Source organism: Bos mutus, chromosome 6, assembly GCF_027580195.1.
Source record: "Bos mutus isolate GX-2022 chromosome 6, NWIPB_WYAK_1.1, whole genome shotgun sequence".
NCBI lineage: Eukaryota > Metazoa > Chordata > Mammalia > Artiodactyla > Bovidae > Bos > Bos mutus.
The window spans coordinates 24,269,793-24,289,981 of NC_091622.1; the positions used below are offsets into that span (position 1 = coordinate 24,269,793).

The 20,189-nt window shown below is 40.1% G+C and overlaps 1 protein-coding gene across 4 annotated transcripts in view; it reads left to right on the forward strand.

Annotated features, from left to right (window-relative positions):
• The window catches only part of EMCN (endomucin), a 132,407-nt gene that overhangs the window by 51,173 nt on the left and 61,045 nt on the right, over positions 1–20,189 (forward strand). For 2 of the 4 annotated variants that reach the window (XM_070372096.1, XM_005897694.3), the window contains exons 3-4: positions 7,655–7,732; positions 17,344–17,454. In XM_070372096.1, coding sequence (XP_070228197.1) covers positions 7,655–7,732; positions 17,344–17,454 — 189 coding nt within the window. The remainder of the gene's footprint in view (positions 1–7,654; positions 7,733–17,343; positions 17,455–20,189) is intronic. The other 2 variants (XM_070372097.1, XM_070372098.1) reach the window with 1 other exon arrangement.

Below are 20,189 nucleotides of genomic sequence, written 5' to 3' on the forward strand. Positions count from 1 at the left end.
AATGGAAAAAGTAAAGCTACACAAAAGTTTCAGTTCAGTTCAGTTGCTCAGTCGTGTCCAACTTTTTGTGACCCCATGGTCTGCAGCATGCCAGGCTTCCCTGTCCATCACCAACTCCTGGAGCTTACTCAAACTCATGTACATTGAGTCGGTGATGCCATCCAACCATCTCATCCTCTGTCGTCCTCTTCTCCTCCTGCCTTCAATCTTTCCCAGCATCAGGGTCTTTTCCAAGGAGTCAGTTCTTTGCATTAGGTGGCCAAAGTATTGGAGTTTCAGCTCCAGCATCAGTCCTTCCAATGAATATTCAGGACTGATTTCTTTTAGGATGGACTGGTTGGATCTCCTTGCAGTCCAAGGGACTCTCAAGAGTCTTCTCCAACACTACAGTTCAAAAGCATCAATTCTTCAGTGCTCAGCTTTCTTTATAGTCCAACTTTTACATCCATACACGACCACTGGAAAAACCATAGTTTTGACTAGACGGACCTTTGTTGGCAAAGTAATATCTCTGCTTTTTAATATGCTGTCTATATTGGTCATAGCTTTTCTTCCAAGGAGGAAGCGTCTTTTAATTTCATGGCTGCAACACCATCTGCAGTGATTTTGGAGCCCCAAATAATAGTCTCACAGTGTTTCCACTGCTTCCCCATCTATTTGCCATGAAGTGATGGGACCAGATGCCATGATCTTAGTTTTCTGAATGTTGAGTTTTAAGCCAACTTTTTCACTCTCCTCTTTCACTTTCACCAAGAGGTTCTTTAGTTCTTCTTCACTTTCTGCCATAAGGGTAGTGCAGCTGCTTATCTGAGGTTACTGATAGTTCTCCCGGCAATCTTGATTCCAGTTGTGCTTCCTCCAGCCCAGCGTTTCTCATGATGTACTCTGCATATAAGTTAAATAAGCAGGGTGACAATATACAGCCTTGATGTACTCCTTTTCTGATTTGGAACCAGTCTGTTGTTCTACGTCCAGTTCTAACTGTTCCTTCCTGACCTGCATACAGATTTCTCAAGAGGCAGGTAAGGTGGTCTGGTATTCCCATCTCTTGAAGAATTTTTCATAGTTTGTTGTGACTCACACATCCAAAGGCTTTGGTATAATCAATAAAGCAGAAGTAGACGTTTTTCTGGAACTCTCTTTCTTTTTCTATGATCCAATGGATGTTGGCAATTTGATCTCTGGTTCCTCTGCCTTTTCTAAATCCAGCTTGAATGTCTGAAAGTAGTCGGTTCACATACTGTTGAAGCCTGGCTTGGAGAATTTTGATCATTACTTTGCTAGCATGTGAGATAAGTGAGTGCAATTGTGTGGTATTTTGAACATTCTTTGGCATGGCCTTTCTTTGGGATTGGAATGAAAACTGACCTTTTCCAGTCCTATGGCCACTGCTGTTTTCCAAATTTGCTGGCATATTGAGTGCAACACTGTCACAGCATCGTCTTTTAGGATTTGAAATAGCTCAACTGGAATTCCATCACCTCCACTAGCTTTGTTTGTAGTGATGCTCCCTAAGGCCCACTTGACTACACATTCCAGGATGTCTGGCTCTAGGTGAGTGATCACACCATCATTATCTGGGTTGTGAAGATCTTTTTTGTATAGTTCTGTGTATTTCTTGCCACCTCTTCTTTTATCTTCTGCTTCTGCCTTGAGGAGATACCTCAGGTCCAAGGGCAAAGGAAAAGCTCCAGCAAGATGGTAGGAGTGGTGAAACCGTGGTTAGAATCAAACCCCATACCCACCAGAGATGCTCAGAAGGCTCAAACAAACAGTGTGCGCACCAGGACCCACACCCCACAGAGACTGAGACAGAACTGTGTTTGAGTGTCTCCTGCAGAGGTACGGGTCAGCAGTGGACTGTTGCAGGGGCAGGGGCTCTGGGTGCAGCAGCCCTGGGTGTGGCATAAGCCCTCTTGGAGGAGGCCACCATTAACCCCACCGTAGAGCTGCCAGAACTTACACAGGACTGGGGAAACAGATTCTTGGAGGACACAAACCTTGTGCGCACCAGGACCCAGGAGAAAGGAGCAGTGACCCTACAAGAGACTGACCCAGACTTGCCTATGAGTGTCCAGGAGTCTCCAGTGGTGGCGTGGGTCGGCAGTGGCCTGCTGCAGGCTGGGGGCACTGAGTGTAGCAATGCATTCATGGGACCTTTTGAAGGAGGTTGCCATTATCACCTCCACCATAGTTTGGCCCAAGGTAAATAACAGGGAGGGAACACAGCCCCACCGATCAACAGAAAATTCGATTAAAGATTTACTGAGCATGGCCCCGCCCATCAGAATAAGACCCAGTTACCCCTCAGTCAGTCTCTGCCTTCAGGAAGCTTCCATAAGCCTCTTACCCTTCTCCATCAAAGGGCAGGCAGACTGAAAACCACAATCACAGAAAACTAATCAATCTGATCACATGGACCATTGCCTTGTCTAACTCAGTGAAACTATGAGCCATGCCATGTAGGGCCACCCAAGATGAACAGGTCATGGTGGAGAGGTCTGACAAAACGTGATCCACTGTAGAAGGGAATGGCAAACCACTTCAGTAGTCTTGCCTTAATGAGAACCTCATTAACAGTAAGAAAAGGCAAAAAGATAGAACACTGAATGATGAATGCCCCAGGTTGGTAGGTGCCCAATATGCTACTAGAGATCAGTGGAGAAATAACTCCAGAAAGAATGAAGAGAGAGCCAAAGCAAAAACAACACACAGTTGTGGATGTGACTGGTGATGGAAGTAAAGTTCAATGCTGTAAAGAACAATATTGCATAGGAATTTGGAATGTTAGATCAAGGCAAATTGGAAGTGGTCAAATAGGAGATAGCAAGACTGAGCATCGACATTTTAGGAATAAGTGAACTAAAATGGACTGGAATGGGTGAATTTAACTCAGATAACCATTTTATCTACCACTGTGGGCAAGAATCCCTTAGATGAAGTTGAGTAGCCCTCATAATCAACATAAGAGTCAGAAACGCAGTACTTGTATGCAATCTCAAAAACGACAGAATGATCTCTGTTTGTTTCCAAGGCAAACCATTCAATATCACAGTAATCCAAGTCTATGCTCTGACCACTAATGCTGAGGAAGCTGAAGTTGAATGGTTCTATGAAGACCTACAAGAACTTCTAGAAATAACACCCCCCAAAAAATGTCCTTTTCATTATAGAAGACTGGAATGCAAAAGTAGGAAGTCAAGAAATATCTGGAGTAACAGGTAAATTTGGCTTTGGAATTCAGAATGAAGCAGGGCAAAGGATAATAGAGTTTTGCCAAGAGATTGCACTGGTCATAGCAAACACCCTCTTCCAACAACACAAGAGAAGACTCTACACATGGACATCACCAGATGGTCAACACCGAAATCAAACTGATTATATTCTTCGCAGCCAAAGACGGAGAAGTTCTATACAGTCAGCAAAAACAAGACCAGGAATTGACTATGGCTCCAATCATGAACTCCTTATTGCCAAATTCAGACTTAAACTGAAGAAAGTAGGGAAAACCATTAGACCATTCAGGTATGACATAAATCAAATCCCTTATGATTATACAGTAGAAGTGAAAAATAGATTCAAGGGATTAAATCTGATAGAGTGCCTGAAGAACTATAGACAGAGGTTCGTGACATTGTACAGGAGGCTGGGATCAAGATCATCCCCAAGAAAAAGAAGTGTCAGCTCAGATCAGAACAGTCACTCAGTTGTGTCCGACTCTTTGTGACCCCATGAATCGCAGCACGCCAGGCCTCCCTGTCCATCACCAACTCCCGGAGTTCACCCAGACTCACGTCCATGGAGTCAGTGATGCCATCCAGCCATCTCATCCTCTGTCATCCCCTTCTCCTCCTGCCCCCAATCCCTACCAGCATCAGAATCTTTTCCAATGAGTCAATTCTTTGCATCAGGTGGCCAAAGTACTGGAGTTTCAGCTTCAGCATCATTCCCTCCAAAGAAATCCCAGGGCTGATCTCCTTCAGAATGGACTGGTTGGATCTCCTTGCAGTCCAAGGGACTCTCAAGAGTCTTCTCCAACACCACACTTTAAAAGCATCAATTCTTCAGCACTCAGCTTTCTTCACAGTCCAGCTCTCACATCCATACATGACCACAGGAAAAACCATAGCCTTGACTAGACGGACCTTTGTTGGCAAAGTAACGTCTCTGCTTTTGAATGTGCTATCTAGGTTGGTCATAACTTTCCTTCCAAGGAGTAAGCGTCTTTTAATTTCATGGCTCCAGTCACCATCTGCAGTGATTTTGGAGCCCCCAAAAATAAAGTCTGACACTGTTTCCACTGTTTCCCCATCTATTTCCCATGAAGTAATGGGACCGGATGCCATGATCTTAGTTTTCTGAATGTTGAGCTTTAAGCCAACTTTTTCACTCTCCACTTTCACGTTCATCAAGAGGCTTTTGAGTTCCTCTTCACTTTCTGCCATAAGGGTGGTGTCATCTGCATATCTGAGGTTATTGATATTTCTCCCAGCAATCTTTATTCCAGCTTGTGCTTCTTCCAGCCCAGCGTTTCTCATGATGTACTCTGCATATAAGTTAAATAAGCACGGTGACAATATACAGCCTTGATGTACTCCTTTTCCTATTTGGAACCAGTCTGTTGTTCCATGTCCAGTTCTAACTGTTGCTTCCTGACCTGCATATAGGTTTCTCAAGAGGCAGGTCAGGTGGTCTGGGATTCCCATCTCTTTCAGAATTTTCCACAGTTTATTGTGATCCACACAGTCAAAGGTTTTGGCATAGTCAATAAAGCAGAAATAGATGTTTTTCTGGAACTCTCTTGCTTTTTCCATGATCCAGTGGATGTTGGCAATTTGATCTCTGGTTCCTCTGCCTTTTCTAAAACCAGCTTGAACATCAGAAAGTTCACAGTTCACATATTGCTGAAGCCTGGCTTGGAGAATTTTGAGCATTACTTTACTAGCGTGTGAGATGAGTGCAATTGTGCAGTAGTTTGAGCATTCTTTGGCATTGCCTTTCTTTGGGATCTGAATGAAAACTGACCTTTTCCATTCCTGTGGCCACTGCTGAGTTTTCCAAATTTGCTGGCATATTGAGTGCAGCACTTTCACAGCATCATCTTTCAGGATTTGGAATAGCTCAATTGGAATTCCTTCACCTCCACTAACTTTGTTCGTAGTGATGCTTTCTAAGGCCCACTTGACTTCACATTCCAGGATGTCTGGCTCTAGGTCAGTGATCACACCATCGTGATTATCTGGGTCGTGAAGATCTTTTTTGTACAGTTCTTCTGTGTATTCTTGCCACCTCTTCTTAATATCTTTTGCTTCTATTAGGTACATACCATTTCTGTCCTTTATCAAGCCCATCTTTGCATGAAATGCTCCTTTGGTATCTCTGATTTTCTTGAAGAGATCTCTAGTCCTTCCCATTCTGTTGTTTTCCTCTATTTCTTTGCATTGATTGCTGAAGAAGGCTTTCTTATCTCTTCTTGCTATTCTTTGAAACTCTGCATTCAGATGCTTATATCTTTCCTTTTCTCCTTTGCTTTTCACTTCTCTTCTTTTCACGGCTATTTGTAAGGCCTCCCCAGACAGCCATTTTGCTTTTTTGCATTTCTTGTCCATGGGGATCGTCTTGATCCCTGTCTCCAGTACAATGTCATGAACCTCATTCCATAGTTCATCAGGCACTCTATCTATCAGATCTAGGTCCTTAAATCTATTTCTCACTTCCACTGTATAATCATAAGGGATTTGATTTAGGTCATACCTGAATGGTCTAATGGTTTTCCCTACTTTCTTCAATTTAAGTCTGAATTTGGCAATGAGTTCATGGTCTGAGCCACAGTCAGCTCCTGGTCTTGTTTTTTTGACTGTATAGAGCTTCTCCATCTTTGGCTGCAAAGAATATAATCAATCTGATTTCGGTGTTGACCATCTGGGGATGTCCATGTATAGAGTCTTCTCTTGTGTTGTTGGAAGAGGGTGTTTATTATGACCAGTGCACTTTCTTGGCAAAACTCTATTAGTCTTTGCCCTGCTTCATTCCGTATGCCAAGGCCAAATTTGCCTGTTACTCCAGGTGTTTCTTGACTTCCTACTTTTGCATTCCAGTCTCCTAGAATGAAAAGGACATCTTTTTTGGGTGTTAGTTCTAAAAGGTCTTGTAGGTCTTCATAGAACCGTTCAACTTCAGCCTCTTCAGTGTTACTGGTTGGGGCATAGACTTGGATTACTGTGATATTGAATGGTTTGCCTTGGAAACAAACAGAGATCATTCTGTCGTTTTTGAGATTGCATCCAAGTACTGCATTTTGAATTCTTTTGTTGACCATGATGGCTACTCCATTTCTTCTGAGGGATTCCTGCCCGCAGTAGTAGATATAATGGTCATCTGAGTTAAATTCACCCATTCCAGTCCATTTCAGTTTGCTGATTCCTAGAATGTCGACATTCACTCTTGCCATCTCTTGTTTGACCACTTCCAATTTGCCTTGATTCATGGACCAGACATTCCAGGTTCCTATGCAATATTGCTCTTTACAGCATCGGACCTTGCTTCTATCACCAGTCTCATCCACAACTGGGTATTGTTTTTGCTTTGGCTCCATCCCTTCATTCTTTCTGGAGTTATTTCTCCACTGATCTCCAGTAGCATACTGGGCACCTACTGACCTGGGGAGTTTCTCTTTCAGTATCCTATCATTTTGCCTTTTCATACTGTTCATGTGGTTCTCAAGGCAAGAATACTGAAGTGGTTTGCCATTCCCTTCTCCAGTGGACCACATTCTGTCTGATCTCTCCACCATGACCCGCCCATCTTGGGTTGCCCCAAGGGCATGGTTTAGTTTCATTGAGTTAGACAAGGCTGTTGTCCTAGTGTTATTAGATTGACTAGTTTTCTGTGAGTATGGTTTCAATGTGTTTGCCCTCTGATGCCCTCTTGCAACACCTACCGTCTTACTTGGGTTTCTCTTACCTTGGGCGTGGGGTATCTCTTCACGGCTGCTCCAGCAAAGCGCAGCCATTGCTGCTTACTTTGGACGAGGGGTATCTCCTCACCCCCACCCTTCCTGACCTTCAACGTGGGGTAGCTCCTTAGGCCCTCCTGCGCCAGCGCAGCCACCACTCCTTGGATGTGGGGTTGATCCTCCCAGCTGCTGCCCCTGGCCTTGGGCATGGATTGCTCCTCCCGGCCGCCGCCCCTGGCCTCTGGAGTGGAGGCAAAATGGTTGTCTGAGGAGGCCTTACAAATAGCTGTGTAAAGAAGAGAAGCAATAGGCAAAGGAGAAAAGGAAAGATATATCCATTTGACTGCAGAATTCCAAAGAATAGCAAGGAGAGATAAGAAAGCCTTCCTTAGTGATCAATGCAAAGAAATAGAGGAAAACAATAGAATGGGAAAGACTAGAGATCTCTTCAGAAAATTAGAGATACCAAGGGAACATTTCATGCAAAGATGGGCTCAATAAAGGACAGAAATGGTATGGACCTAACAGAAGCAGCAGATATTAAGAAGAGGTGGCAAGAATACACAGAAGAACTATACAAATTTTACCCAGTATCTATAGAAAGACTTTCACCTTCAAATTAGACTTATTTTTATTTATTCCTTGACCAGCGAGATGAAATTGTAACTAATAATAATGTCATCTATCTTATCAAATTAGGAACTTCCAGCAAGGAAGCCACACAAATGCCTCATCTGTTAACACTGTCTCCAGTAACCCCCAACACTAAAGGTGATGGTGAGTAATGGCCATTTGTTTTGCCACAAGTTTTCTTTTATCATTCACATACCATAATATTCAGTGAGTTTTAGTGTATTTATAAGCTTGTGTAATCACCTGGAACATTTTCATCACCCCTAAAAAAAACTCGACATCTATCACAATCACTCCCCATTCCACCCTTCCTTTAGTCCCTGGCAACCATTACCCTACTTTCTACTTTTACAGATTTACCTATTCTAGAAATTTCATATAAATGGAATCATATAACACATGATCTTTTGTGTCTGGCTTCTTTCACTTAGTATAATGTTCTTAGGTTCATCCATGCTATAACATGTATCTGTAGTTCATACTTTTTTATGACTAATTAAATGTCATTGTGTAAACAGATCACATTTTCTTTATTTATTAGTTGATGGACATTTGGGTTGTTTCTACGTTTTAACCTATTGTAAATAATGATGCTAAGAACATTTATGTACATGTTTTTGTGTGATCATGTGTTTTCATTTCTCAGGTATTGTCCAAATTTTATAAACAAAACTTGAATATTTTAAATAGAGTTGATGGGCCAGAAGAGGGCCCTCTTCTGGGTCAACAGCAGAGCCCAATAGGAAGAATGACCCTCTTCTTTCCTGGCAATGACTCAATGAAAAGCCATACACTTTTGTTTACTATAGCCATTCCCACCTCTTTTTCCCCTCTATAAAACTGTTGTTTCCTTGGTGTGCAGTAACTTGCACGTGGCTCACCATGGTCGCAGACTCTGAATTGTAGCTCTCTTCTGATCCCAAATAAATGCATCTTTGCTGGAGAAATATCTGGCAGTCCATTTGTTTCAGGTCAACAATGAACAGCTTGACGTGTAATTGTGGAGTCACATGGTAACACTATGTATAACTCTGAGGAACTGCTTTCCAGAGCAGCTGCATTATATTAACTCCCACCAGGAATGAATAAGGGTATCAGTTCTTCATTTTCTAGCCAATACTGTTGTCTCTCATTTTTGTCATACCCGTTCTAGTGAGAGTGAAATGCTACCTCACTGTGGCCTTGATTCACACTTTCCTATGGACTGATAATGTTGAGTATCTTAGATGCTCATGGACCATTTATATACCTTGTTTAGAGAAGTATCAGCTCTGTTTGATTCTTCACTATATTTTCCAGCTCTTTATTAAACTTCTCACTGTGATTCACTCCCAAGTTCATTGAGCTTGTCATTCTTCTCCCAAGTTCATTGACCATCTTAATTATCATTACCTTGAGTTCTTTACAATGTAAATTACTTATTTCCACTTAATATCTTTAGTTGTGGAAAATCTTTTCTACTAGTCATTCAGAGATAGTTTCTCTGTAAATAATTGTAATTTCATTGTACCTGTAGACAGAGGTGAGCTCAGGATCTTCCTAATCCATCATCTTGTTCACACCTTAGGTTGTATTATCATTTTTAAAAGATTATTTTAAAATTATTATTTAAACAGAATGAGTTTCAGAGAGGTTAAATGACTTAACACAAAAGTTCAGATTCATAATAACAATTTGCAATTTGAAAGTTAGTCTTTTAATTTCAATTTTTTTTTTCTCCATTGAACTAATCATAATCAAATATTATCTGATGAATAAGTTTATTTTAACCTCAACCATTACACTTGGATATTAAATAATGAGAATTTCAGGTATTAACTGCTTATATAGCATATTTTTCTTACAACACAAAATAGTCACATAATTTTATAACTTTTTACCTTTCTTCTGTTTTTGGTACATATTCTGATTATGCTTATAGGATTCTTTTCCCTTTGGGTGAGATTGCCAACCTGCTATGAATGGTTATTTATTTTAGGTTGCTTCTTTAAGTGGATAACATGTATATACATACATAAATACACACAACAAATTTATTAGAATTGTGTTTCTAAAAGGGTAAATAAGTCCAAGTAAAAGGTGATATTCCTGGGCATTGTGTAGAAATAGTATTAGCATATCAATTTCATAATAATGAAAGCTCTTATTATTTCTGCCTACTCTGATCTTGTTCATCTTACTTTTAGTGTGGACAGACAAGGTCTGATTTTCAGTTTAGTTCAGTCACTCAGCCGTGTCCGACTCTTTGCGACCCCATGAATCGCAGCACGCCAGGCCTCCCTGTCCATCACCAACTCCCGGAGTTCACCCAGACTCACGTCCATGGAGTCAGTGATGCCATCCAGCCATCTCATCCTCTGTCGTCCCCTTCTCCTCCTGCCCACAATCCCTCCCAGCATCAGAGTCTTTTCCAAAGAGTCAACTCTTCGCATGAGGTGGCCAAAGTATTGGAGTTTCAGCTTTAGCATCATTCCTTCCAAAGAAATCCCGGGGCTGATCTCCTTCAGAATGGACTGGTTGGATCTCCTTGCAGTCCAAGGGACTCTCAAGAGTCTTCTCCAACACCACAGTCCAAAAGCATCAATTCTTCGGTGCTCAGCTTTCTTCACAGTCCAACTCTCACATCCATACATGACCACAGGAAAAACCATAGCCTTGACTAGATGGACCTTTGTTGGCAAAGTAATGTCTCTGCTTTTGAATATGCTATCTAGGTTGGTCATAACTTTCCTTCCAAGGAGTAAGCGTCTTTTAATTTCGTGGCTGCAGTCACCATCTGCAGTGATTTTGGAGCCCCCAAAAATAAAGTCTGACACTGTTTCTACTGTTTCCCCATCTATTTCCCATGAAGTGATGGGACCAGATGCCATGATCTTTGTTTTCTGAATGTTGAGCTTTAAGCCAACTTTTTCATTCTCCACTTTCAAGTTCATCAAGAGGCTTTTGAGTTCCTCTTCACTTTCTGCCATAAGGGTGGTGTTATCTGCATAGCTGAGGTTATTGATATTTCTCCCGGCAATCTTTATTCCAGCTTGTGCTTCTTCCAGCCCAGTGTTTCTCATGATGTACTCTGCCTATAAGTTAAATAAGCACGGTGACAATATACAGCCTTGATGTACTCCTTTTCCTATTTGGAATCAGTCTGTTGTTCCATGTCCAGTCTAACTGTTGTTTCCTGACCTGCATACAGATTTCTCAAGAGGCAGATCAGGTGGTCTGGTATTCCCATCTCTTTCAGAATTGTCCACAGTTTATTGTGATCCACACAGTCAAAGGTTTTGGCATAGTCAATAAAGCAGAAATAGATGTTTTTCTGGAACTCTCTTGCTTTTTCCATGATCCAGCAGATGTTGGCAATTTGATCTCTGGTACCTCTGCCTTTTCTAAAACCAGCTTGAACATCAAGAAGTGCACGGTTCACATATTGCTGAAGCCTGGCTTGGAGAATTTTGAGCATTACTTTACTAGCGTGTGAGATGGGTGCAATTTAAGACCCTCATTATTAAGGCAATAGTTGTCTAAAATTGTTTGTAATTAGAATCATTTCCTCATAAAATCTTTTGAGAAAGTCCAAAACGTGAATATATCAAACAAATAAAAGTTGGGCTGCTGAGTTTGAAGCCGTGTAGTGGTGGAAAGCTCAGAGTGGACTGCTGGCTGTTTCTCTCTTACCATCAAAGACAGCCTGCAAGGCTTCCCTACAGAGCCCTTCAGGCTTTAGTGGTACAGTTAAAATTTACTGAGGTAGTCATTATTTTGTTTACTTAAATTCTATTTATAGTAAAATAAAAAATGAATCTGTTCTACAACTGGAAAGCAAAGCAACTCTTTTTCACCCATCACCTGACCTGGGAATGACCTCATTGGTAATCATGAATTAGAGTTTTCAAAAGGGGCAGCTCAAGTGTTGAGAAATTTTTAATGTCCTCATAAATATGATTGCTGCTTTTCATATGTAACACCTTATGAGTAAATAAGATCAACAGATATGAAAAAATAAACAAGAAACTCCTATCAGTATTTGCTATGGCTCTAAGAAACACGGTTAAAATAGAATTTAAGGGAATAGAAAGTCAACATCCATTTATCAGTGAAGTCTCTAAGAAAGAACGAAGAGATTAGAAAATTATGACATTGCTCCAAGGTCACCAGATATCTCAGCCCACTTGACTTGGGTGGTTGCTGTGTGTGCTTAGTCACTTAGGTGTGTCCGACTCTTGCGACCCCACGGACTGTAGCCCACCAGGCTCTTCTGTCCATGGGATTCTCCAGGCAAGAATACTGGAGTGGGTTGCCACGCCCTCCTCTAGGGGATCTTCCCAACCCAGGGATCCAATCCAGGTCTCCCTCTTTACAGGAGGATTCTTTACCATCTGAGCCACCAAGGAAGCATACAATGCAAAAAGCCACTCTAAGTAAGTACAGATATAAGTTTATTCCTGACCTAGGATCAGTCTCAAATTCCTATAAGCACTTACCTTGGGAAATTGAATTAGAGAATAGAGAGACTTGGAGACACCTAAACACCCCATTAGGCCAGCCCTAAGCAACAGGGATCTCTCAGCCATCTGCTCAGCCTACTTTTCTAGGGTTACTGTAGGTGGTACTTGACGATTTGGCAAGAGACATGCTAAGCACACCATTCCAATAGACCCTTAAGGCCTACCTTAGTCCAGCCTCTAAATAATATAGACAAGAAAAAGGAAATATAATATTTACATAAAAATAGACATTCTCCTCTTCTTGTATTCCCCTGGAAGCTGTATACATTGCTTCCTTGCCACCATTCTGTGCTTCTCTGGAATCTTTGGGGACCCATCAGAGTCTAGTTTCATTATCTGAGTTCCTCTTCCTTTGGCGTGGGTACTGGAAGACATGTTACCATCTTAGGGTTTTACAGTGTACAATAACATTTATAAAAATTCTTGGTAATCCAAAGACATTCATTTGATGTTTTTTTAAAAATCTATGCAGCTCCTAGTAGTTTGACTATGGAAGTATTTTTTAACATAAACAAAACATACCAGAGTATTAGTATTCTATAACATGTGTTTCAGTAAATGTTAACTGTCAAAAATTCACTGATCCCATATTCTATTTCTGAAGACAATGTGACCACACAAAAGATTTTGTTATGTGCATTGGATACTGTAAGTCAAATTATGTAATTTCAAAGGAATAAAGCTGCTTAATCCCCTTCCCTGCACAAGTTAACTCCATAAATCCTCTCTCTCAAGTCAGTCTGCTATAAACGCACCTTAAATTCCTAATATAATGTCCACATTTATTGTTTACTCCCCCAGATTTAATCTCCCAAAACATACAGAATGAATCTCACATTGATAATACCAACACAGATTATAAAACAGCCCATATTCCTCACACTCATTCTACTTAGTTCTAATCAGTGGTCTAACATAAGACTCTGGTTGGAGTCAAAGTCTCTTCTCTACGCTTACCCTCTAGTACTGATAAGACTTTCTCAAGTATCTGTTATATTAGATTCTCTTTATCCTTAGTTAATTATTGTATAAAAATTTCTTATATTTTGTCTTCCATGCGTTCCACCTATTGCTGTTGTTGTTGTTCAGTTGCTAAGTCATCTCTGACTCTTTGTAACCCCATGGAATGCAGCATGCCAGGCTCCTCTGTCCTCCACTATCTCCTTGAGTTTGCTCAAACTCATGTCCATTGAGCCAATAATGCCATCTAACCATCTCATCTTTTGTCATCCCCATCTCTTCCTCCCCAAAACCTTTCCCAACATCAATATCTTTTCCAATGAGACGGCTCTTCGCATCAGGTGGCCCAAGTTTGGAGCTTAAGCTTCAGCAACAGTTCTCCAATGAATATTCAGGGTTGATTTCCTTTAGGATTAACTGGTTTGATTGTGCTGTCCAAGGGACTCTCAAGAATCTTTTCCAGTACCACAATTCAAAAACATCAATTTTTTGGCTCTTGGTCTTCTTTATGGTCCAACTTTCACAGTCGTACACGACTGCTGGGAAAACCATAGCTTTCACTATACGGATCTTTGTCATCAAAGTGATGTCTCTGCTTTTTAATACTCTGTCTAGGTTTGTTATCCTTCCAAGAAGCAAGCGTTTTTAAAATATCATGGCTGCAGTCACCATCTGCAGTGATTTTGGAACCCAGGAAAATGAAATCTGTCACTGCTTGCACTTTTCCCCCTTGTATTTGCCATGAAGTGGTGGGGCCAGAGGCTGTGTTCTTCCTTTTTTACAGTTGAGTTTTAAGCCAGTTTTTTTCATTCTCCTCCTTCACTCTCATCAAGGGGTCCTTTAGTTTCTCCTCGCTTTCTGTCATTAGAGTTATATCATATGCATATCTGAGGTTATTGATATTTCTCCCAGCAATCTTGACTCCAGCTTGTGATTCATCCAGCCTGGCATTTGTAATGATGTACACTGTATTTAAGTTAAATAAGCAGGGTGACAATATGCAACCTTGATGTATTCCTTTCCCAATTTGGAACTAGTCTGTTGTTCCATGTCTGGTTCTAACTGTTGCTTCTTGACTTCATACAGGTTTCTCAGGAGACAGGTAAGGTGGTTTGGTATTCCCATCTCTTTCAGAATTTTCAAGTTTGTTGTGACAGACACAGTCAAAAGGCTTTCTCACAGTCAATGAAGTAGAAGTAGCTGTTTTTCTGGAATTCCCTTGCGTTCTCCATCTCCATGATCCAGCAGATGTTGGCAATTTGATCTTCTCTGATTCCTCTCCCTTTTCTAAACCCAATTTTACATTTGGAAGTTCTTGGTTCTCATACTGCTGAAGCCTAGCTTGAGCATGAATTTGCTAGCATGAGAAATGAGTTCAGATGTATAGTAGTTTAGACATTCTTTGGAATTTCCCTACTTTGGGATTGGAATGAAAACTGACTTTTTCTAGTCCTATGGCCACTGCTGAGTTTTCCAAATTTGCTGACATATTGAGTGCAGCACTTTAATAGCATCATCTTTTAGGATTTGAAATAGCTCAGCTAGAATTCCATCACCTCCACTAGCTTCTTAGTGATGCTTCCTAAGACTCATTTGACTTCAGACTCCAGGATGTCTGGCTCTAGGTGAGTGATCACACCATCATGGTTATCTGGGACATCAAGATCTTTTTGTATAGTTCCTCTGTGTTCTTGCCACCTGTTCTTAATCTATTCTGCTTCTGTTAGGTCCATACCATTTCTTTCCTTATTCATGTCCATCCATGCATGATTGTTCCTTTGATATCTCCAGTATTCTTGAAGAGATCTCTAGTGTTTCCCATTCTATTGTTTTCCTCTATTTCTTTGCATTATTCATTTATGAAGGCCTTATCTCTCCTTGCTTTCCCCTGGAAATCTGCATTCAGTTGGGTATATCTTTCCCTTTCTCCTTTGCTTTTCACTGTCTTCTTTCCTCAGCTATTCATAAGGCCTCCTCAGACAACCACTTTGCCTTCTTACATTTCTTTTTCTTGGAGATGGTTATGGTCACTACCTCCTGTACAATGTTATGAACCTCTGTCCATAGTTCTTCAGGCACTCTGTCTACCAGATCTAATCCCTTGAATCTATTTGTCACATTCATTGTATAATTGTAAGGGATTTGATTAGGTCAAACATGAATGGCCTAGTGGTTTTCCCTACTTTCTTCATCTTAAGTCTGACTTTTGCAATAAGGAGCTCATGATCTGGGCCACCGTCAGCTCTAGGTCTTGTTTTTGGTGACTGTATAGAGCTTCTTCATCTTTGGCTGCAAAGAATATAATCAGTCTGATTTCGATGTTGACCTTCTGGTGATGTCCATGTGTAGAGTCTTCTCTTGTGTTGTTGGAAGAGGGTGTTTGCTGTGACCAGTGTGTTCTCTTGGCAAAACTCTGTTAGCCTTTGCTCTGCTTCATTTTGTACTCCAAGGCCAAACTTGCCTGTTATTCCAGGTTATCTCTTGACTTCCTACTTTTGCATTCCAGTCCCCTATGATGAAAGGGACATCTTTTTCTGGTGTTAGTTCTAGATAGTCTTGTAGGTTTTCATAGAAGCATTCAACTTCAGCTTCTTTGGCATTAGTGGTTGGTGAGTAGACTTTGATTACTGTGATGTTGAATGGTTTGCCTTGGAAATGAACTGAGATCATCCTGTTGTTTTTGAGATTGCACCCAAGTACTGAATTTCAGATTCTTTTGTTGACTATGAGGGCTATTCCATTTCTTCTAAGGGATTCTTGCCCACAGTAGTAGATATAGTGGTAATTCTCTTAAGTAAAATTTTTGGCATTGTAGCCCAGCTATTCCATTTTCTGCTCTTCTCTTTGTATTTTTATAAACCGGTAGCCCCTCTCATCTTTCTTAGCTACATATTCTTTTTTCCCCCCATCACCAAGACTACTGAATCTGCTTCATATTAGAGAATTTTTTAGGCCATCAGGATAGCTTTTTCATGGTTTCCAATTTTAGCTCAGGAGAAGAATTCTCTGAAGATTTATGAAGAACCCCTATTCTGATGTTTTTCAAGCATCTTCTCTTGTAGTTCCAGTGAAAAGCAAAATCTTTATCCCCATGTTCCTCCATCCTCAAGTATTGAGTTTCTGTACCTTTCCACTTCCATGCTATTGCAAAGATCAATTTCTGCTTTCCTGCTGTAAGAATAAGACATTTCTTTACTTCCTCAAATATTTCCCTTTTAATTTAATACTTTAAGATTCTTCTGAAGTTTGTGCCCATTTTCACTCATTCTTTCTCATATGCAGCATTAATCCTTAGCCTATGTTCAAATTTTTTCACTTTCCTTGACATATCAATTCCTAAAGCCTTTTTCATCGGAAGACACATTTACCCACCATCTGTGAGGTCTTTCTACAAACTATGAGCTTCTCCAGCATGAATCTCTCAAGTGTACTAAGAATCTGCAGTACACTGTAGATGCTTAATGCCACGGAATGAAACCTGATTGGCGCTTCTGGAAGGTACCCACAGTTCAGGCTTCCAGACCTCTTTGTGATAAAAATCTATTAAACTGCATTCCCCTCATTGCCAACCAACACCATATCTAGCTAACAGTAACACTAGTCCTGTGCTGTACTTTGAAAAGCCTTGAGGTCGTCAACCATTTTGTTTTATAATATTCGTGCAAATATAGATGATTTAAAATATCCCAATGCTATTTTTGAACACTCAGCTTATTTTTCTTTGTTTCTTTGTTGTTAAATTTCCTTCCCCCACTCCCCAAAATGAACTAAATATAATTAAAAAGTTTATTCTATTCACTTCCTGTCATCTCTTTCCTCCAAGCTACCCTACGTACCTGAAAATTCTCTCCTAGACAGCATGAGAGCCATGGTACCATTTTCAACTACTACTACTGCCTTACCAACCCCTTTCTAGGGTAGCTGAGAACTAGTTTCACATTGGAAAAATTTGGCTTGCTCCCATTATGTGACCGTGGGAAAATTCTATAACTTTTCTGAGTCATACACAAAATTATGATCATATTTACTACTTAATTCATAAAATTACTATGTGATCAAATGAAATAACCTATATCAGACAAATAGGAGAGTCTAATCTCCCTTCACTTTAAAAAATGTAATTAACTGACTCACCAAAAGGTAGATATCAAAACACTGAATTTCTATACCTTGATCAGAAGACTTTAAGTAGCTAACCTTCAAGTTGTAACTGGATGTTTATATTAATATTAATGATACAGTCTAGTGATTGATTACACCCCTGATGACTACTCATTCTTTTTTCATAATTAGGAGCTAGCACCGAAAGCATCATGGAGACCAAGTTGAGTACTACAGAAGCAACAGTGATGAGTCAATCACTTTCAAATGCTGTTTCCACATCACAAAGCTCCGACTCCAAGAGTAAGTACAAGAATCTGTGCTGAAATGTTCAGTTCAGTTGCTCAGTCGTGTCTGACTCTTTGCAACTCCACAAACTGCAGCACACCAGGCCTCCCTGTCCATCACCAACTCCTGGAGTCCACCCAAACCCATGTCCATTGAGTCAGTGATGCCATCCAACCATCTCATCCTCTGTCGTCCCCTTCTCCTCCTGCCCTCAATCTTTCCCAGCATCAGGGTCTTTCCCAACGAGTCAGCTCTTCACATCAGGTGGCCAAAGTATTGGAGTTTCACCTTCAACATCAGTCCCTCCAATGAACACCCAGGACTGATCTGCTTTAGGATGAACTGGTTGGATCTCCTTGCAGTCAAAGGGACTCTCAAGAGTCTTCTCCAGCACCACAGTTCAAAAGCATCAATTCTTCGGTGCTCAGCTTTCTTTATAGTCCAACTCTCACATCCATACATGACTACTGGAAAAACCATAGCCTTGACTAGACAGACCTTTGTGGACAAAGTAATGTCTCTGTTTTTTAATATGCTCTCTAGGTTGGTCATAACTTTCCTTCCAAGGAGTAAGTGTCTCTTAATTTAATGGCTGCAATCACCATCTGCAATGATTTTGGAGCCTAAAAAAATAAAGTCAGCCACTGTTTCCACTTGTTTCCCCATCTACATGCCATGATGTGATGGGATTGGATGCCATGATCTTAGTTTTCTGAATGTTGAGCTTTAAGTCAACTTTTTCACTGAAATGTTAAACTAGTATATTGGATAGAACTAAACTCAGAAGGTTTTCCAGCCCACATTTACAAAAGAACCATGTCCCACTTATATTCTTCCTTTGTTGTTATTGCTGTTGTTTAGTTGCTAAGTTGTGTCCAACTCTTTTGTGACCCCGTGGACTGTGGCCAATCAGGTTCCTCTCTCCATGGGATTTCCCAGGCAAGAATACTGGAGTGGTTTGCCATTTCCTTCTTCAGAGAATAATCCTGACCTAGGAGTCAAACCCACATCTGTTGCAATGGCAGGTGGGTTCCTTACCACTGAGCCACCAGGAAAGCCTGTGTTCTCTCCTAATCTCCACAAATAGGACAACGATTTGGCAACTTTGCTTTGTATGGTGACACTCTATCCCTCCATAGCTGCAAATAAGTGGATGCCAAGGAGGATCAGGTCAAGCCTGGGTGATAATCTATGATATCATCTAACAGAAAATGGTAAGATTGGCCAAAGCATCAGACAACTTTGATGAAATAGGAAAAAAAATTAGAAAGGAACAAATTGTTAAAACTGACTCAAGAAGTTAGAAAGACTGAAAAGACCTAAAACAATTTAAGATTCTGCATTAAAATTTTAAATAAAGAAAGTTCCAAGCAGAATGACAAAAATTCTGAATTCTATAAAAATATTCTCAGAAGTAATACTAATTTTTCTCAAACTCTTTTGTGACATGGAGGAAACTTGGGACAAATAATTATCTGAGGCCAGTATTACCATAACACCAAAGATAGAAAAGGATGAAAAGAAAATGCAAATAAAACTATAGACCAATATCCTTCATGAACACAGACACAAATATCCTTAATACAATATTAGAAAAAATCAGTAACATATGAAAAGTGATAAAAACATGAACAAATAGGATTCACTTAGGAATGCAAAGTTGGTTTAAGATATGAAAATCAAGTAATGTAATATACCATCTTAGTAGAATCAACAAATGTAGAAAAAACATTTGACAAAATAAGATTCCCACTCAATTAAAACTCTCAATTAGCTAGAAATAAATAAAACTTCCTCAAACTGATCAAGGATATCTATGAAAAATATATAGTAAATGTTTTACTTAATAATGAAAGACTAAATACTTTCCTTTTAAAATCTGAAACACAACAAAGATGTCTACTCTCACCAGTACTATTCAAAATTATAACTGGAGTTTGTTTATTAAGATTATAAATAGGTAGATAGAGATAGAAACATTCATCCAGATTGGAAAGGAAGAAATAAAAGTGTTTTTCTCAGCAAACTACATCATTATCTATATAGAAAACCTGAAGATTTCACAATAAATCTACTAGAACTAATAAAGAATATTCTATACCATTCATATTATATTCTATACCACAGGAAATAATTCCATTCATAGTAGCCTCACAAATAATAAAATATTTAAGAGTAAATTTAACAATAGAAATGCAATATTTGTACACTAGACTAGAAAACACTTCTCTGAGAAATTAAATATCTAAATGGAAAAATTTCCGAGCTGGTGAACATGTGAACATTTGTTCACAGGAGAGGACATGGAAGCATCACGTCCTTTCCCCATGCCTTGCCCTGTGCATCTTTCATCTGGCTGTTCCTGAAGTATATCCTTTTATAATTAGTGATCTAATGAGGTAACTGAAAGTGAATCATCAAGAAAGATTGTTTCCATCAGTAGGGCTAGTGGAGACCAGAATTAACAACTTAGCATTTCTGATTCCTTGCCCTGTGTTCTTTTCTTTATTCCATGCTGCTACCTCCATAGGTTTTTTGTCGTAGGTCAAATAGTCACATGAGCAGAACTGAACTAAGTCAGGCTAGTCAGTGATACCTAGCACATCATCTGGAGGGGCTCTAGTGGGTTCTAGGACTCTAAAATGGACACATGGATCAGTTTCCAGGCAAGAGGAGCAAAAGGACTAAGGGACCCCCAAAACCACAGCAGAGCTGAACCCCTTCTGATCACAATCTCTGAATATTCACAC